The sequence below is a fragment of the Eleutherodactylus coqui genome, chromosome 2 (assembly GCF_035609145.1).
Source record: "Eleutherodactylus coqui strain aEleCoq1 chromosome 2, aEleCoq1.hap1, whole genome shotgun sequence".
In the NCBI taxonomy this organism is placed as follows: Eukaryota; Metazoa; Chordata; class Amphibia; order Anura; family Eleutherodactylidae; genus Eleutherodactylus; species Eleutherodactylus coqui.
The window spans coordinates 152,849,787-152,868,180 of NC_089838.1; the positions used below are offsets into that span (position 1 = coordinate 152,849,787).

Here is an 18,394-nt window from a genome sequence, read left to right on the forward strand (position 1 = left end):
AAAAATCTATTTGGGCTGCCTGTGATCGTCCTCTGTGTACTGGGTCTCTGCTGGGGGTAGTTGTCCTAATTCATACGCAGCCAGCTAAGTGCTACAGCAGGCTTGTGCAAAATTCTTTCCTGCCTCTGCTGTGCGTTCCGTAAGCGAAGTCAGCCTCCAACCACAGGCCAATAAGTGGCATATTTAATTACAGCGTTCTGTTTCTGCACTACTGGTAATACACCATGCTGAGGGGTAGGGGTAGGCCTAGAGGACGTGGACGCGGCCGAGGACGCGGAGGCCCAAGTCAGGGTGTGGCCACAGGCCGAGCTCCTGATCCAGGTGTATCGCAGCCGACTACTGCGGGATTAGGAGAGAGGCACGTTTCTGGCGTCCCCACATTCATCTCACAATTAATGGGTCCACGCGGTAGACCTTTATTAGAAAATGAGCAGTGTGAGCAGGTCCTGTCGTGGATAGCAGAAAGTGCATCCAGCAATCTATCGACCACCCAGAGTTCTGCGCCGTCCACTGCTGCAACTCTGAATCCTCTGGCTGCTGCTCCTCCTTCCTCCCAGCCTCCTCACTCCATTACAATGACACATTCTGAGGAGCAGGCAGACTCCCAGGAACTGTTCCCGGGCCCCTGCCCAGAATGGCCAGCAATGGTTCCTCTCCCACCGGAGGAGTTTGTCGTGACCGATGCCCAACCTTTGGAAAGTTCCCGGGGTCCGGGGGATGAGGCTGGGGACTTCCGGCAACTGTCTCAAGAGCTTTCAGTGGGTGAGGAGGACGATGACGATGAGACACAGTTGTCTATCACTCAGGTAGTAGTAATTGGAGTAAGTCCGAGGGAGGAGCGCACAGAGGATTCGGAGGAAGAGCAGCAGGACGATGAGGTGACTGACCTCACCTGGTTTGCTACGCCTACTGAGGACAGGTCTTCACAGGGGGAGGAAAGTGCAGCAGCAGGGCAGGTTGGAAGAGGCAGTGCGGTGGCCAGGGGTAGAGGCAGGCCCAGACCGAATAATCCACCAACTGTTTCCCAAAGCACCCCCTCGCGCCATGCCACTCTGCAGAGGCTGAGGTGCTCAAAAGTCTGGCAGTTTTTCACTGAGAGTGCAGACGACCGACGAACAGTGGTGTGCAACCTTTGTCAGGCCAAGATCAGCCGGGGAGCCACCACCACCACCCTCACCACCACCAGCATGCGCAGACATATGATGACCAAGCACCCCACAAGGTGGGACGAAGGCCGTTCACCGCCTCCGGTTTGCACCGCTGCCTCTCCCCCTGTGCCCCAACCTGCCACTGAGATCCAACCCCCCTCTCAGGACACAGGCACTACCGTCTCCTGGCCTGCACCCACACCCTCACCTCCGCTGTGCTCGGCCCCATCCACCAATGTCTCTCAGCGCACCGTCCAGCCGTCGCTAGCGCAAGTGTTGGAGCGCAAGCACAAGTACGCCGCCACGCACCCGCACGCTCAAGCGTTAAACGTCCACATAGCCAAATTTATCAGCCTAGAGATGCTGCCATATAGGGTTGTGGAAAGGTAGGCTTTCAAAGGTATGATGGCGGCGGCGGCCCCGCGCTACTCAGTTCCCAGTCGCCACTACTTTTCCCGATGTGCCGTCCCAGCCCTGCACGACCACGTCTCCCGCAACATTGTACGCGCCCTCACCAACGCGGTTACTGCCAAGGTCCACTTAACAACGGACACGTGGACAAGCACAGGCGGGCAGGGCCACTATATCTCCCTGACGGCACATTGGGTGAATTTAGTGGAGGCTGGGACAGAGTCAGAGCCTGGGACCGCTCATGTCCTACCCACCCCCAGAATTGCGGGCCCCAGCTCGGTGGTGGTATCTGCGGCGGTGTATGCTTCCTCCACTAAACCACCCTCCTCCTCCTACGCAACCTCTGTCTCGCAATCAAGATGTGTCAGCAGCAGCACGTCGCCAGCAGTCGGTGTCATGCGGCATGGCAGCACAGCGGTGGGCAAGCGTCAGCAGGCCGTGCTGAAACTACTCAGCTTAGGAGAGAAGAGGCACATGGCCCACGAACTGCTGCAGGGTCTGACAGAGCAGATCGACCGCTGGCTTGCGCCGCTGAGCCTCCAACCGGGCATGGTCGTGTGTGACAACGGCCGTAACCTGGTGGCGGCTCTGCAGCTCGGCAGCCTCACGCACGTGCCATGCCTGGCCCAAGTCTTTAATTTGGTGGTTCAGCGCTTTCTGAAAAGCTACCCACGCTTGTCAGACCTACTCGGAAAGGTGCGCCGGCTCTGCGCACATTTCCGCAAGTCCCACACGGACGCTGCCACCCTGCGCATCCTGCAACATCGGTTTCATCTGCCAGTGCACCAACTGCTGTGCGACGTGCCCACACGGTGGAACTCTACGCTGCACATGTTGGCCAGGCTCTATGAGCAGCGTAGAGCTATAGTGGAATACCAACTCCAACATGGGCGGCGCAGTGGGAGTCAGCCTCCTCAATTCTTTACAGAAGAGTGGGCCTGGTTGGCAGACATCTGCCAGGTCCTTGGAAACTTTGAGGAGTCTACCCAGATGGTGAGCGGCGATGCTGCAATCATTAGCGTCACCATTCCACTGCTATGCCTCTTGAGAAGTTCCCTGCAAAGCATAAAGGCAGACGCTTTGCGCTCGGAAACAGAGGCGGGGGAAGACAGTATGTCGCTGGATAGTCAGAGCACCCTCCTGTCTATATCTCAGTGCGTTGAGGAGGAGGAGGAGCATGAGGAAGATGAGGAGGAGGGGGAAGAGACAGCTTGGCCCAATGCTGAGGGTACACATGCTGCTTGCCTGTCATCCTTTCAGCGTGTATGGCCTGAGGAGGAGGAGGAGGATCCTGAAAGTGATCTTCCTAGTGCGGACAGCCATGTGTTGCGTACAGGTACCCTGGCACACATGGCTGACTTCATGTTAGGATGCCTTTCTCGTGACCCTCATGTTACACGCATTCTGGCCACTACGGATTACTGGGTGTACACACTGCTCGACCCACGGTATAAGTTGAACCTTTCCACTCTCATTCCCGAAGAGGAAAGGGGTTCGAGAGTGATGCTATACCACAAGACCCTGGCGGACAAGCTGATGGTAAAATTACTATCCGACAGCGCTAGTGGCCGAAGGCGCATTTCCGAGGGCCAGGTAGCAGGGGAGGCGCAGAGATCAGGCAGCATGTACAGCACAGGCAGGGGAACACTCTCTAAGGCCTTTGACAGCTTTCTGGCTCCCCAGCAAAACTGTGTCACCGCTCCCCAGTCAAGGCTCAGTCGGCGGGAGCACTGTAAAAGGATGGTGAGGGAGTACGTAGCCGATCGCACGACCGTCCTCCGTGACGCCTCTGCCACCTTCAACTACTGGGTGTCGAAGCTGGACACGTGGCCTGAACTCGCGCTGTATGCCCTGGAGGTGCTTGCTTGTCCTGCGGCTAGCGTCTTGTCAGAGAGGGTGTTTAGTGCGGTTGGGGGAATCATCACGGATAAGTGTACCCGCCTGTCAACCGACAGTGCCGACAGGCTTACACTCATCAAGATGAACAAAGCCTGGATTTCCCCAGACTTCTCTTCTCCACCAGCGGACAGCAGCGATACCTAAACAATACGTAGGCTGCACCCGCGGATGGAAGCATTGTTCTCTATCACCATCAAAAACGTGGACCTTTAAGCTTCATCAATCTGTGTATAATATTATTCCTCCTCCTCCTGCACCTCCTCCTGAAACCTGACGTAATCACGCCGAACGGGCAATTTTTCTTAGGCCCACAAGGCTCAGTCATATAATTTTTGTAAACAATTTTTATACGTTTCAATGCTCATTAAAGCGTTGAAACTTTCACCTGAACCAATTTTTATTTTAACTGGGCTGCCTCCAGGCCTAGTTACAAATTAAGCCACATTAACCAAAGCGATTAATGGGTTTCACCTGCCCTCTTGGTTGGGCATGGGCAATTTTTCTGAGGTACATTAGTACTGTTGGTTCACCAATTTTTTGGGGCCCTCGCCTACAGTGTATTCCAATTAAGTTTTTGCCCACCTGCATTAAAGCTGACGTTACATCAGCTGTGCTGGGCACTGCAATGGGATATATTTATGTACCGCCGGTGGGTTCCAGGGAGCCACCCATGCTGTGGGTCCACAGGGAGTTGTAACTGCATGTGTCTACTTCTAAAGAACCCCAGTCTGACTGGGGCATGCAGTGTAGGCCGAAGCCCACCTGCATTAAACATGACATTAACTCAGCTGTGATGGGCAATGCAATAGGATATATTTATGTACCGCCGGTGGCTTCCTGGCACCCACCCATGCTGTCAGTCCACAGGGAGTTGTAACTGTATGTGTCCACTTCTAAAGAACCCCAGTCTGACTGGGGCATGCAGTGTGGGCCGAAGCCCACCTGCATTTAATCGGACGTTACCTCAGCTGTGATGGGCACTGCAACGGTATACATTTATGTACAGCCGGTGGGTTCCAGGGAGCCACCCATGCTGTGGGTGCACACGGAATTCCCATTGCGGAGATGTACCTGCCTGTGACTATTTATAAAAAAACGCGGTCTGACTGGGGCATGCAGACACCTTGACAGAATGAATAGTGTGTGGCACATAGGTTCCCCATTGCTATGCCCACGTGTGCAGCTCCTGATGGCGGTGGCACAGGATTATATTTCTCATTGCTTCTGTACAGCATTGTGGGCTATCGCCCCGCCCCTTTTAAAGAGGGTCGCTGCTTAGCCGTTCCAACCCTCTGCAGTGTGTGCCTGCAGTTCCTCCTCATGGCAGATGCACTTATAAATAGACATGAGGGTGGTGTGGCATGAGTGCAGCTGAAAGCTGCGCAGAGACACTTTGGTGTGCACTGTGGACACTGGGTCGTGCGGGGGGGTTGGGCAGCATGTAACCCAGGAGAAGTGGCAGCGGAGTGTCATGCAGGCAGTGATTGTGCTTTGATGAAGGTAGTGTGGTGCTTAGCTAAGGTATGCATTGCTAATGAGGGCTTTTCAGAAGTAAAAGTTGTTGGGAGGGGTGGGGGGGGCCCACTCTTGCCGCTATTGTAGCTTAATAGTGGGTCCTGGGAACTTGAGATGCAGCCCAACATGTAGCCCCTCGCCTGCCCTATCCGTTGCTGTGTCGTTCCCATCACTTTCTTGAATTGCCCAGATTTTCACAAATGAAAACCTTAGCGAGCATCAGCGATATACAAAAATGCTCGGGTCGCCCATTGACTTCAATGGGGTTCGTTACTCGAAACGAACCCTCGAGCATCGCGATAATTTCGTCCCGAGTAACGAGCACCCGAGCATTTTGGTGCTCGCGCATCTCTAGTGACCACTCTTTGTGTTCGAAACAGCATCAATTCTTCTAGGTACACTTGCACACAGTTTTTGAAGGAACTGGGTAAGGAGGTTGCTCCAAACATCTTGGAGAACCAACCACAGATTTTCTGTAGATGTAGGCTTGTTCCTATCCTTCTGCCTCTTTACGTAATCCCAAGTAGACTCCATAATGTTAAGATCAGGATTCTGTTCGAACTATATCCTCACTTCCAGTACCCTTATTTTTCTTCATGCTGAAGATAATTCTTAATGACACTGGCTGTATGTTTGGGGTTGTTGTCCTGCTGCAGAATAAATTTGCAGCCAATTAAACACCGTCAATTTTGAAAAAAATTCTACCTGTACAGCATTTTTATCAAACCTCTGGCGAAGACTGTTGCACAGTACTAATATATATATATGTGTGTATATATATATATATATATATATAATTCAAAGTAACGATCCGCGCCACCATATAGTAATGAATGAAAATAACTCACCTGGTGCCCAGCGGGGTTCCCGTAGACCGTTCGATCCTAGGGGAACCACCAAGATCTTCACTTGCATGCAATTTTTTATTCAGAAATAAATTTATGATCAATTTATATAAACACTGTCTGCCATGACAGTTCATTTCTTCCGGAGAGGAGCTCCAGTAGGAGCGCGGAAAGAGCTTTTTTATCTTGAAACGTATATATATATATATATATATATATATATATATATATATATATATATATATAAATGTATTTTTTTTTAATTTAAGGAGTTCATTCCAGGAAAAACATTAAAGCATAAAATACTGTATAACCCTCACACATTTGGTGTTCCTTACACATAACATACCACTGATGGAGATATATAGGCATGCGTAGGCTTAGTTGGGTCGGTGACTAATAGAGTAAGGAACGTAAATGGTGAATCTCTAAAAAAACTAAATTATAGGGGCTCTGCCAGCAGATTTTTTACCTAGAGCCACTCACCACCCTTAAATGTGGCCCTGATCTGTTGTGTATTAAAAGAAAACATGTAAATTAATAAAAAAAGGAAGTTGTTTGTGGAAGTAACAAAATAATTAAGGAAAGAAAAACAAGGTAAACAAAAATTCTGCACACATGCCAGTAAATGTATAATAAGAGTCACCAGATTTACACTGATTGATTCATTTGGCACAGAATCCTTTGCAATATACAGTATTTCTTCCAACCAATAGCCAAATTGTCCTGTATAGGACATAATTATAGCATAGCAGAAAACATTGATGTGGTGCAGGAAATATCTGTCCTCCAACATTTGTGACATAAAGACAAGGACATTAAATCATAATACATAGAACAATTTGTTTATTCAGTCATATTTGTATCTATTGAGCTTCATACGAGGCAATTACTTTATTAGTTATTCTGGCAATATTTATATTCCATTATAAAAATAGGTATTGGTATGGGCTAAACTCAAGAAAATAAAGCAAGAGTATGAAGAAAAAGGCTTCAAGACAAACTACAACACTGTAAGAATATAAGTACTTGTAAAGTTATCTTGTGTGCAGTATATGGAGATGCCATTTGTTCTTTAATCTTTTCCAGCAGTTGAAGTTATATCTTTTGAATAATATAGGTTATTTAATAAATATAATATAATAGAATTTAGAAAAAAACAACTAGTCATGTATTTTTGTCTATGAAGCAATGAAATAGAGCTACCAGTCCCATTATGTTATATGAAAATGATTTGAAGTGTTAAAAAATAGGAATTTGATTATGTTCCTATAAAAATAAAGACATTTAATTTAAAATTAAATAAGTCATTCATTATCTTTCTTGTCAAATTCTATTCACTTGAGGTCTGCTAATCAAAGTTTAATGAAGTTATAGATTCCATGCTCGCTTACTACCAGTTTGGTACCCTGTTTCCCCAAAAATAAGACAGTGTCTTATATTAATTTTTGCTCAAAAAGATTTCACTTTTTTACATGTATAGATGCCTGGGCACTATTTATAATGTCTTTTTTTATTAATTGTAAGCAGGGCTTAATTTTGGAGTGGGGCTTATATTTCAGGCATCCTCAAAAATCCTGAAAATTAATTTTGCATCCTCAAAAATCCTTGAAAATCATGCTAGGTCTTATTTTCAGGGTAGGTCTTATATTCAGGGAAACGGGGTAAGTACTGAAAGTGAATGTGTGAAAATGTTTAGTTTCAGCTTTCTGCTGACTGCCAAACTGTATTTTTTTTATCCAGAAATATAATGGTGGTCTGTATCTTGCTCTGTATTTCAGCCTCCATTGTATCATATGTGGCAAATGTGGCTCCATAATAGGAAAACCACCTGACGGTAAATGACTGATGAAGCACATGTTTACCTATTCACCCATCTTGACTGGTAAGCAGTGGAATCATCATGCCATATCATTACTCTCTTAAAAATGTGGATAAAACACAAGGGAAATAAAAGTATTTTAAAATGCAAACCACCAATTATGAAATTGGCATCAATTGATTCAATTAAGAGGAGAGAGGAAGAACATTTGAACTACAGTTTTGAATCATTCTGAACGGATTGATCAATTTTTCCATTTTTCTCAATAACACAGAAGAAAAATCTGTGCAAATGTATTCCGCTTACATTTTGTAAATATCTATCTAATAATACGCAGCCATATTTTCCTCATATGCAACAATGGAGGCTGAGATAAGGATGTGTATTGAAGAATGCTGAACTCAATTTTCGTATACGGAGAAAAGACAGCTCTGCAATAAAAAATAAAAAAAACTTGCATGTCTCCAAGACAGTAAGGAAAACAATTTTTATGCATTTTCTACTTCTTTTGATTAATACTGAGGAACTGTATAGCTTCATTGTGTTTTACACATAGTCCTACTCTACAGTATGTTATATCTTGTTGCCAGTTGAAAATATGTCCAGTTTCTACAAGGCTTTGTTTAACATAACTCCTTTTATCATTATACTGCACTTTCTAGTATTAACTATCCATGGCATCTATCTATCTATTTATCTGTCATCTGCATGACTTTCAATAATTTTATGACATTTTACTACTTTTACAACAGTTTTACTGAGTTGGAAATCATTATTTTAGTGGTACTTCTTAAGCAGCATTTTAACTTTCTGAAAATACAATACATTCTAAATGTAGAACAGAGCCAGCATTCATGCCTAGAGCACAGACTGCTGTGGATTCTTTGCTGTATGAAGGTGAGAGTAGGAGGACATGTATTCCTACTATAATCAACCTATACAAACGCTCTTTCTGAAACCCATAATAAAGGTCTTTTGTAACATACACTATACAATAATAGCAAATAAGCTAATTTTATGTTAGTTTCCCTTTAACATTTCAGTCAGTGGTGCTGAAAAACAGCAAAATAGAACAAAAATAAACGGAAATTAACAAAGAATTGAACAAAATATGAGCTGAAACACAATTATCCCCAGTGTGAATAAAAATATAATGTGAACAATAGATCCATTTCCTATTAAACATGATAAATAGGAAGAATATATTTAAACGTGCATATTCTAGCCCACACAATAAAGCCAATGCTTTGTAAGGATGTAAAAAGAATCCAAGTGTACAAAATGAAATGACAATGGAATACCTTTCCAACAAAGAATGGAATGTGATAAAAAGCATACTATCTTTATCTTTTCAAAACTACATGTATATGAAAGAAGAGTAAATTACCCCAATTTGTTCGAATTAAAACAAGAACACTGACAGATTCAATATCCCCCAAAAAAGACTTACAAACAATTGCACATCACTTTCGTCCTCATTGTTCTTTTCTTTACTTCTATCTTCCGTTTCTTCGTCATTGTTGTCTTCTGAAAAATCAGCATGTGAACAAATTATTCTAGGATTATATTTCTCTGGAATAGAAAGATATTTTTAAAAATAATGATATAAGTTAAGAGGACATAGAACATATTTCAGCTACTTATGTGATCAATATTGATGTGATATATTTTATAGAATACCTGTTGCTGCAGAACTTCCTGCCTGAAATACATCAGAATCTTCATCCTCTTTGCTATAGAATGAAACAAACAGTTATTAACCCATAAATGTACGACACAAGATATATGAAGGCAGGACAGATGAACTGCTTTATATGTAAATGTAATTGATGTATTCATCTGGAAAGTACTTCCAATGACATAAAAGTGTTCACTAAACATTATATGTACACTAATTCCATGAAAGGGCACAAACAAATCTTAGCAAGAATCAAGATGAAACGTTGAGAATAGAGATGAGCGAGTATACTCGCTAAGGCACTACTCGTCCGAGTAATGTGCCTTAGCCGAGTATCTCCCTGCTCGTCCATAAAGATTCGGGGGCCGCCGCAGCTGACAGGTGAGTTGCGGCGGGGAGCGGGGCAGAGCGGGCGGGAGAGAGAGATCTCCCCTCCGTTCCTCCCTGCTCTCCCCCGCAGCGGCACCCGAATCTTTCGGGACGAGCGGGGAGATACTCGGCTAAGGCACATTACTCGAGCGAGTAGTGCCTTAGCGAGTATACTCGCTCATCCCTAGTTGAGAACTGACAGGAAGAATGAACTTAAAAACTAAAACAATTTTTCTTCAAAGTAGGCCAATGTGCTTGATAAATGGCAAAAGTTGCAGTGCACATTCGTAAACGGAAACATCTTCATTTAATATCATGCCAGCCAAAATCATTAGCTAAATGACCATGTTAGAAAATAAAAGCTAAACTTTGTCTTTATGCATTTCTCCAATTTAACTCATAATAAAGGGTTAAGATTGTCATCTAACAGTCATTCATGTGCAGCTCCTGTTTTGGTGCATTGTGCCTTTATCTCTACATGCTTCCAGTTTTATATGAACACATATGGAGCTTTTTTCTGTCCCTTTGCTTCTTGTTTTTTGTACAGTTTCTGCATGCAGAAAACTGGACAACAGATTGGCTCCTGTTAACAGGCAGTTGTGCGTCTATGAACCACTTTCGGTTTGCTATCAATGGAGGCAGGCAGGCTGGAACAATCCCCAGTCTGCTCCACCTCCATTCACTAGCAACGGTTATTCCTGTGTAAAAGCTCAGGAATGATCATCGCTGGAGCAACCTGTCAGGCATCTGGATCCGACAAGTTGTCCCGTGTAAAAGGGCCCTCAGTTTACTACCTCCAGGAATCCACTTACCATCTGTGCGAAAGCAACTTCAAGATAAGGGTCTATCACAAACATTAATGAAAAGGTCCAGCATTACAACAGTTCCAGCAAAATATCTTGTCTTCCCTTATATTTTTTTCCCTCTTAGAAAATATATTATATCCTATTTCCCCGAAAATAAGCCCTAACCCCAAAATAAGCCCTATCACGATTTTTCTGGATTTTTGAGGATGTTCGAAATAAAAACCCTACTCCAAAAATAGAAACAGCTTGCACCTGACACTTGGGGGTCCCGTATGGCCTCCCACGATAAGATAGCAGGTTGCCGTGCGGTTGCCATGGCAGCCGGGGGCCTTCTGAAAGCCCCAGGGTATCCTATGCAGAGTGCCTATCAAGCCTGGAATGCATGTCCAATCGCTGTACAGTATGATGTATAACTATAGCATCACATCATACTTACAGACAGGCTTGTTCATATCTAGCGAAGTTCATAACTTGTATTCCAGATGTGTTCTCACTAGAGATGAGCGAGCACCAAAATGCTCGGGTGCTCGTTACTCGGGACGAAATTATCGCGATGCTCGAGGGTTCGTTTCGAGTAACGAACCCCATTGAAGTCAATGGGCGACCCGAGCATTTTTGTATATCGCCGATGCTCTCTAAGGTTTTCATTTGTGAAAATCTGGGCAATTCAAGAAAGTGATGAGAACGACACAGCAACGGATAGGGCAGGCGAGGGGCTACATGTTGGGCTGCATCTCAAGTTACCAGGTCCCACTATTAAGCCACAATACCGGCAAGAGTGGGCCCCCCCACCCCTCCCAACAACTTTTACTTCTGAAAAGCCCTCATTAGCAATGCATACCTTAGCTAAGCACCACACTACCTCCAGCAAAGCACAATCACTGCCTGCATGACACTCCGCTGCCACTTCTCCTGGGTTACATGCTGCCCAACCCCCCCCCCCCCCCCCGCACGACCCAGTGTCCACAGCGCACACCAAAGTGTCCCTGCGCAGCCTTCAGCTGCCCTCATGCCACACCACCCTCATGTCTATTTATAAGTGCGTCTGCCATGAGGAGGAACCACAGGCACACACTGCAGAGGGTTGGCACGGCTAGGCAACAACCCTCTTTAAAAGGGGCGGGGTGATAGCCCACAATGCTGTACAGAAGCAATGAGAAATCCAATCCTGTGCCACCTCCATCAGGAGCTGCACACGTGGGCATAGCAATGGGGAGCCTATGTGCCACACACTATTCATTCTGTCAAGGTGTCTGCATGCCCCAGTCAGGCCGCGTTTTTTTATAAATAGTCACAGGCAGGTACAACTCCGCAATGGGAATTCCGTGTGCACCCACAGCATGGGTGGCTCCCTGGAACCCACCGGCTGTACATAAATGTATCCCATTGCAGTGCCCATCACAGCTGAGGTAACGTCCGATTAAATGCAGATGGGCTTCGGCCCACACTGCATGCCCCAGTCAGACTGGGGTTCTTTAGAAGTAGACACATGCAGTTACAACTCCCTGTGGACCCACAGCATGGGTGGCTCCCTGGAACCCACCGGCGGTACATAAATATATCCCATTGCAGTGCCCAACACAGCTGATGTAACATCAGCTTTAATGCAGGTGGGCAAAAAATTAATTGGATTACACTGTAGGCGAGGGCCCCAAAAAATTGGTGTACCAACAGTACTAATGTACGTCAGAAAAATTGCCCATGCCCAACCAAGAGGGCAGGTGAAACCCGTTAATCGCTTTGGTTAATGTGGCTTAATTTGTAACTAGGCCTGGAGGCAGCCCAGTTAAAATAAAAATTGGTTCAGGTGAAAGATTCAACGCTTTAATGAGCATTAAAACGTATAAAAATTGTTTACAAAAATTATATGACTGAGCCTTGTGGGCCTAAGAAAAATTGCCCGTTCGGCGTGATTACGTCAGGTTTCAGGAGGAGGAGGATGAATATTATACACAGATTGATGAAGCTAAAAGGTCCACGAGGGTGCAGCCTACGTATTGTTTAGGTATCGCTGCTGTCCGCTGGTGGAGAAGAGAAGTCTGGGGAAATCCAGGCTTTGTTCATCTTGATGAGTGTAAGCCTGTCGGCACTGTCGGTTGACAGGCGGGTATGCTTATCTATGATGATTCCCCCAGCCGCACTAAACACCCTCTCTGACAAGACGCTAGCCGCAGGACAAGCAAGCACCTCCAGGGCATACAGCGCGAGTTCAGGCCACGTGTCCAGTTTCGACACCCAGTAGTTGTAGGGGGCAGAGGCATCACGGAGGACGGTCGTGCGATCGGCTACGTACTCCCTCACCATCCTTTTACAGTGCTCCCGCCGACTCAGCCTTGACTGGGGAGCGGTGACACAGTCTTGCTGGGGAGCCAGAAAACTGTCAAATGCCTTAGAGAGTGTTCCCCTGCCTGTGCTGTACATGCTGCCTGATCTCTGCGCCTCCCCTGCTACCTGGCCCTCGGAACTGCGCCTTCGGCCACTAGCGCTGTCGGATGGAAATTTTACCATCAGTTTGTCCGCCAGGGTCCTGTGGTATAGCATCACTCTCGAACCCCTTTCCTCTTCGGGTATGAGAGTGGAAAGGTTCTCCTTATACCGTGGGTCGAGCAGGCCATACACGCTGAAAGGATGACAGGCAAGCAGCATGGGTACCCTCAGCAGTGGGCCAAGCTGTCTCTTCCCCCTCCTCCTCATCCTCCTCATGCTCCTCCTCCTCCTCCTCAACGCGCTGAGATATAGACAGGAGGGGGCTCTGACTATCCAGCGACATACTGTCTTCCCCCACCTCTGTTTCCGAGCGCAAAGCGTCTGCCTTTATGCTTTGCAGGTAACTTCTCAAGAGGCATAGCAGAGGAATGGTGACGCTAATGATTGCAGCATCGCCGCTCACCATCTGGGTAGACTCCTCAAAGTTTCCAAGGACCTGGCAGATGTCTGCCAACCAGGCCCACTCTTCTGTAAAGAATTGAGGAGGCTGACTCCCACTGCGCCGCCCATGTTGGAGTTGGTATTCCACTATAGCTCTACGCTGCTCATAGAGCCTGGCCAACATGTGGAGCGTAGAGTTCCACCGTGTGGGCACGTCACACAGCAGTCGGTGCACTGGCAGATGAAACCGATGTTGCAGGGTCCGCAGGGTGGCAGCATCCGTGTGGGACTTGCGGAAATGTGCGCAGAGCCGGCGCACCTATCCGAGCAGGTCTGACAAGCGTGGGTAGCTTCTCAGAAAGCACTGAACCACCAAATTAAAGACGTGGGCCAGGCATGGCACGTGCGTGAGGCTGCCGAGCTGCAGAGCCGCCACCAGGTTACGGCCGTTGTCACACACGACCATGCCCGGTTGGAGGCTCCACGGCGCAAACCAGCGGTCGGTCTGCTCTGTCAGACCCTGCAGCAGTTCGTGGGCCGTGTGCCTCTTATCTCCTAAGCTGAGTAGTTTCAGCACGGCCTGCTGACGCTTTCCCACCGCTGTGCTGCCATGCCGCGCGACACCGACTGCTGGCGACGTGCTGCTACTGACACATCTTGATTGCGAGACAGAGGTTGCGTAGGAGGAGGACGAGGAGGAGGAGGGTGGTCTAGTGGAGGAAGCATACACCGCCGCAGATACCACCACCGAGCTGGGGCCCGCAATTCTGGGGGTGGGTAGGACGTGAGCGGTCCCAGGCTCTGACTCTGTCCCAGCCTCCACTAAATTCACCCAATGTGCCGTCAGGGAGATATAGTGGCCCTGCCCGCCTGTGCTTGTCCACGTGTCCGTTGTTAAGTGGACCTTGCCAGTAACCGCGTTGGTGAGGGCGCGTACAATGTTGCGGGAGACGTGGTCGTGCAGGGCTGGGACAGCACATCGGGAAAAGTTGTGGCGACTGGGAACTGAGTAGCGCGGGGCCGCCGCCGCCATCATACTTTTGAAAGACTCCGTTTCCACAACCCTATACGGCAGCATCTCCAGGCTGATAAATTTGGCTATGTGCACGTTTAACGCTTGAGCGTGCGGGTGCGTGGCGGCGTACTTGCTCTTGCGCTCCAACACTTGCGCTAGCGACGGCTGGACGGTGCGCTGACAGACATTGGTGGATGGGGCCGAAGACAGCGGAGGTGAGGGTGTGGGTGCAGGCTAGGAGACGGTAGTGCCTGTGTCCTGAGAGGGGGGTTGGATCTCAGTGGCAGGGGGAGAGGCAGCGGTGCAAACTGGAGGCGGTGAACGGCCTTCGTCCCACCTTGTGGGGTGCTTGACCATCATATGTCTGCGCATGCTGGTGGTGGTGAGGCTGGTGGTGGTGGCTCCCCGGCTGATCTTGTCGCGACAAAGGTTGCACACCACTGTTCGTCGGTCGTCTGCACTCTCAGTGAAAAACTGCCAGACCTTTGAGCACCTCGGCCTCTGCAGGGTGGCATGGCGCAAGGGGGCGCTTTGGGAAACAGTTGGTGGATTATTCGGTCTGGCCCTGCCTCTACCACTGGCCACCGCACCGCCGCTTGCAACCTGCCCTGCTGCTGCCCTTGCCTCCCCCTCTGAAGACCTGTCCTCAGTAGGCGTAGCAAACCAGGTGGGGTCAGTCACCTCATCGTCCTGCTGCTCTTCCTCCGAATCCTCTGTGCGCTCCTCCCTCTGATTTACTCCAATTACTACTACCTGAGTGATAGACAACTGTGTCTCATCGTCATCGTCCTCCTCACCCACTGAAAGGTCTTGAGACAGTTGCCGGAAGTCCCCAGCCTCATCCCCCAGACCCCGGGAACTTTCAAAAGGTTGGGCATCGGTCACGACAAACTCCTCCGGTGGGAGAGGAACCATTGCTGGCCATTCTGGGCAGGAGCCTGGGAACAGTTCCTGGGAGTCTGCCTGCTCCTCAGAATGTGTCATTGTAATAGAGTGAGGAGGCTGGGAGGAAGGAGGAGCAGCAGCCAGAGGATTCAGAGTTGCAGCAGTGGACGGCGCAGAACTCTGGGTGGACGATAGATTGCTGGATGCACTTTCTGCCATCCACGACAGGACCTGCTCACACTGCTCATTTTCTAATAAAGGTCTACCGCGTGGACCCATTAATTGTGAGATGAATGTGGGGACGCCAGAAACGTGCCTCTCTCCTAATCCCGCAGCAGTTGGCTGCGATACACCTGGATCAGGAGCTCGGCCTGTGCCCACACCCTGACTTGGGCCTCCGCGTCCTCGCCCACGTCCACGTCCTCTAGGCCTACCCCTACCCCTGAGCATGGTGTATTACCAGTAGTGCAGAAACAGAACGCTGTAATTAAATGTGCCGCTTATTGGCCTGTGGTTGGAGGCTGACTTCGCTTACGGAACGCCAGGAAATAATTTTGCGCAAGCCTGCTGTAACACTTAGCTGGCTGCGTATGAATTAGGAGGACAACTACACCCATCACAGACCCAGAACACTGAGGACAGTCACAGGCAGCCCAAATAGATTTTTTTCTACAAATGTTTTTGGAATGGCCCACTGCCTATATACACTGTATATTTCTTCTGCCCCTGCGTCACCACTACTGGCCCTGGAGTATGTAAAATAACTGCAGACTGTTGCACTGTGGACTGGAATGTGATGTAACAGCCAATACAGAGCCAGGAAATAATTTTGCGCAAGCCTGCTGTAACACTTAGCTGGCTGCGTATGAATTAGGAGGACAACTACACCCAGCACAGACCCAGAACACTGAGGACAGTCACAGGCAGCCCAAATAGATTTTTTTCCCCAAATGTTTTTGGAAAGGCCCACGGCCTATATACACTGTATATGTCTTCTGTCCCTGCGTCACCACTACTGGCCCTGGAGTATGTAAAATAACTGCAGACTGTTGCACTGTGGACTGGAATGTGATGTAACAGCCAATACAGAGCCAGGAAATAATTTTGCGCAAGCCTGCTGTAACACTTAGCTGGCTGCGTATGAATTAGGAGGACAACTACACCCAGCACAGACCCAGAACACTGAGGACAGTCACAGGCAGCCCAAATAGATTTTTTTCCCCAAATGTTTTTGGAATGGCCCACTGCCTATATACACTGTATATGTCTTCTGTCCCTGCGTCACCACTACTGGCCCTGGAGTATGTAAAATAACTGCAGACTGTTGCACTGTAGACTGGAATGTGATGTAACAGCCAACACAGAGCCAGGAAATAATTTTGTGCAAGCCTGCTGTAACACTTAGCTGGCTGCGTATGAAGTAGGAGGACAACTACACCCAGCACAGACCCAGAACACTGAGGACAGTCACAGGCAGCCCAAATAGATTTTTTTCCCCAAATGTTTTTGGAAAGGCCCACTGCCTATATTCAATAAATATATGTCTTCTGTCCCTGCCTCACAATATATGTCTTCTGTCCCTGCCTCACCACCACTACTGGCCCTGGAGTATGTATAATTACTGCAGGGCGCAATGCTCTGCACGGCCGATATACAAAAAAAAAAAAATGTGCAACACTGCAAAAAGCAGCCTCCATACTACTGCACACGGTTAGATGTGGCCCTAAGAAGGACCGTTGGGGTTCTTGAAGCCTAAAATACTCCTAACACTCTCCCTATAGCAGCTCCGGCACCAACAGCACTTTCCCTCCTCTATGTCAGAACAAATCTGTGGCGAGCCGCGGGAGGGGCCGATTTTTATACTCGGGTGACACCTGATCTCGCCAGCCACTCACTGCAGGGGGGTGGTATAGGGCTTGAACGTCGCAGGGGGAAGTTGTAATGCCTTCCCTGTCTTTCTATTGGCCAGAAAAGCGCGCTAACGTCTCAGAGATGAAAGTGAAAATAACTCGAACATCGCGTGGTACTCGTCACGAGTAATGAGCATCTCGAACACGCTAATACTCGAACGAGTATCAAGCTCGGACGAGTACGTTCGCTCATCTCTAGTTCTCATCAAAGCTCTATACAAAGGGATCACAATCTTCTTACTACTGCTAATACCTTTAGCTATGCAGCCAAGTGTGCTACTTTTCTTTGTTTGCTGCCTGATCGCACTGTGGAATCACTTTGAATCTGTCAGAAATCAGAACCCCTAAATCCTTCTCTTCTGGAGTCCTGGATAAAAGCCCATTTACACGCAACAATTATCGCTCAAAATTCGTTAAAACGTGGCATATGAGCTATAATCGTTGTGTGTTAATGCTACCATTGTGCACTCTTCCTCTAAATGATGATTTTTAGGTGAGTTTAAAAACCATGGTTCAGACTGCATGCTGTGTTCTCCACAGGAGTATGAGATGACATTGTATTCTCTCTGCAGCCTGTGTGAGAAAACAGACCACATGCTGTGTTCTGCACAGGAGCAGCTAATTACATTGTATTCATGCCATCAGCCCATGACAGATCATGTGAGAACAAAGGAGGTGATTGAAGAGCTCAGACCACCTGCTGACTTCTGCAAGAGCTCTAGAAGACTCATTTGCACGCAAATGAAAGGAATAAAGTACTAATGGGAATTAGTGCGCATTAGTACTTTATGCACAATGATCGCTAAAACTGTCAATCTTTCAATCATTTGAAAGATTATCTTTGCATGCAAATGGGTCTTTACACAGACCAGCTGATACAGTACTTAATCTAAGGATTCCTTCTCCTCAAGTGCATTATTTTACATTTGGAAACAATTGAACTGCAGTTACCAATGTTTTGACCATTTATCTAGTAAAACTGAATTGTGTTCAATGTTCAAGACACCACCAAGAGGAATAATGCTATTGCACACTTTTGTATCTACAGCTAAAAAGACAAACCTTACCTTTTAAATTTTCTCCTATATCATTTATGAAAATATTAAAAAGCATAGGACACACCACAGGTAACTCATCCCTGTTCAGAATATAGTTCGTTAACAACAAAACTGAGGGCTCAGTCAGACGGGCGTTTTAACCTGCAAATGTTTTGTGCGCAAAAT

The 18,394-nt window shown here is 47.5% G+C and overlaps 1 protein-coding gene across 2 annotated transcripts in view; it reads right to left on the minus strand.

Moving 5' to 3' along the window:
• The window catches only part of PPP1R3A (protein phosphatase 1 regulatory subunit 3A), an 80,652-nt gene that overhangs the window by 14,234 nt on the left and 48,024 nt on the right, over positions 1–18,394 (minus strand). The window contains exons 2-3 of one of the 2 annotated variants that reach the window (XM_066591783.1): positions 9,321–9,373; positions 9,091–9,167 (exon numbers count right to left, since the gene is read on the minus strand). In XM_066591783.1, the coding sequence (XP_066447880.1) occupies positions 9,091–9,167; positions 9,321–9,373 (130 nt within the window). Of the gene's footprint in view, positions 1–9,090; positions 9,213–9,320; positions 9,374–18,394 lie in introns of both variants that reach the window. The other variant, XM_066591782.1, reaches the window with a different exon arrangement.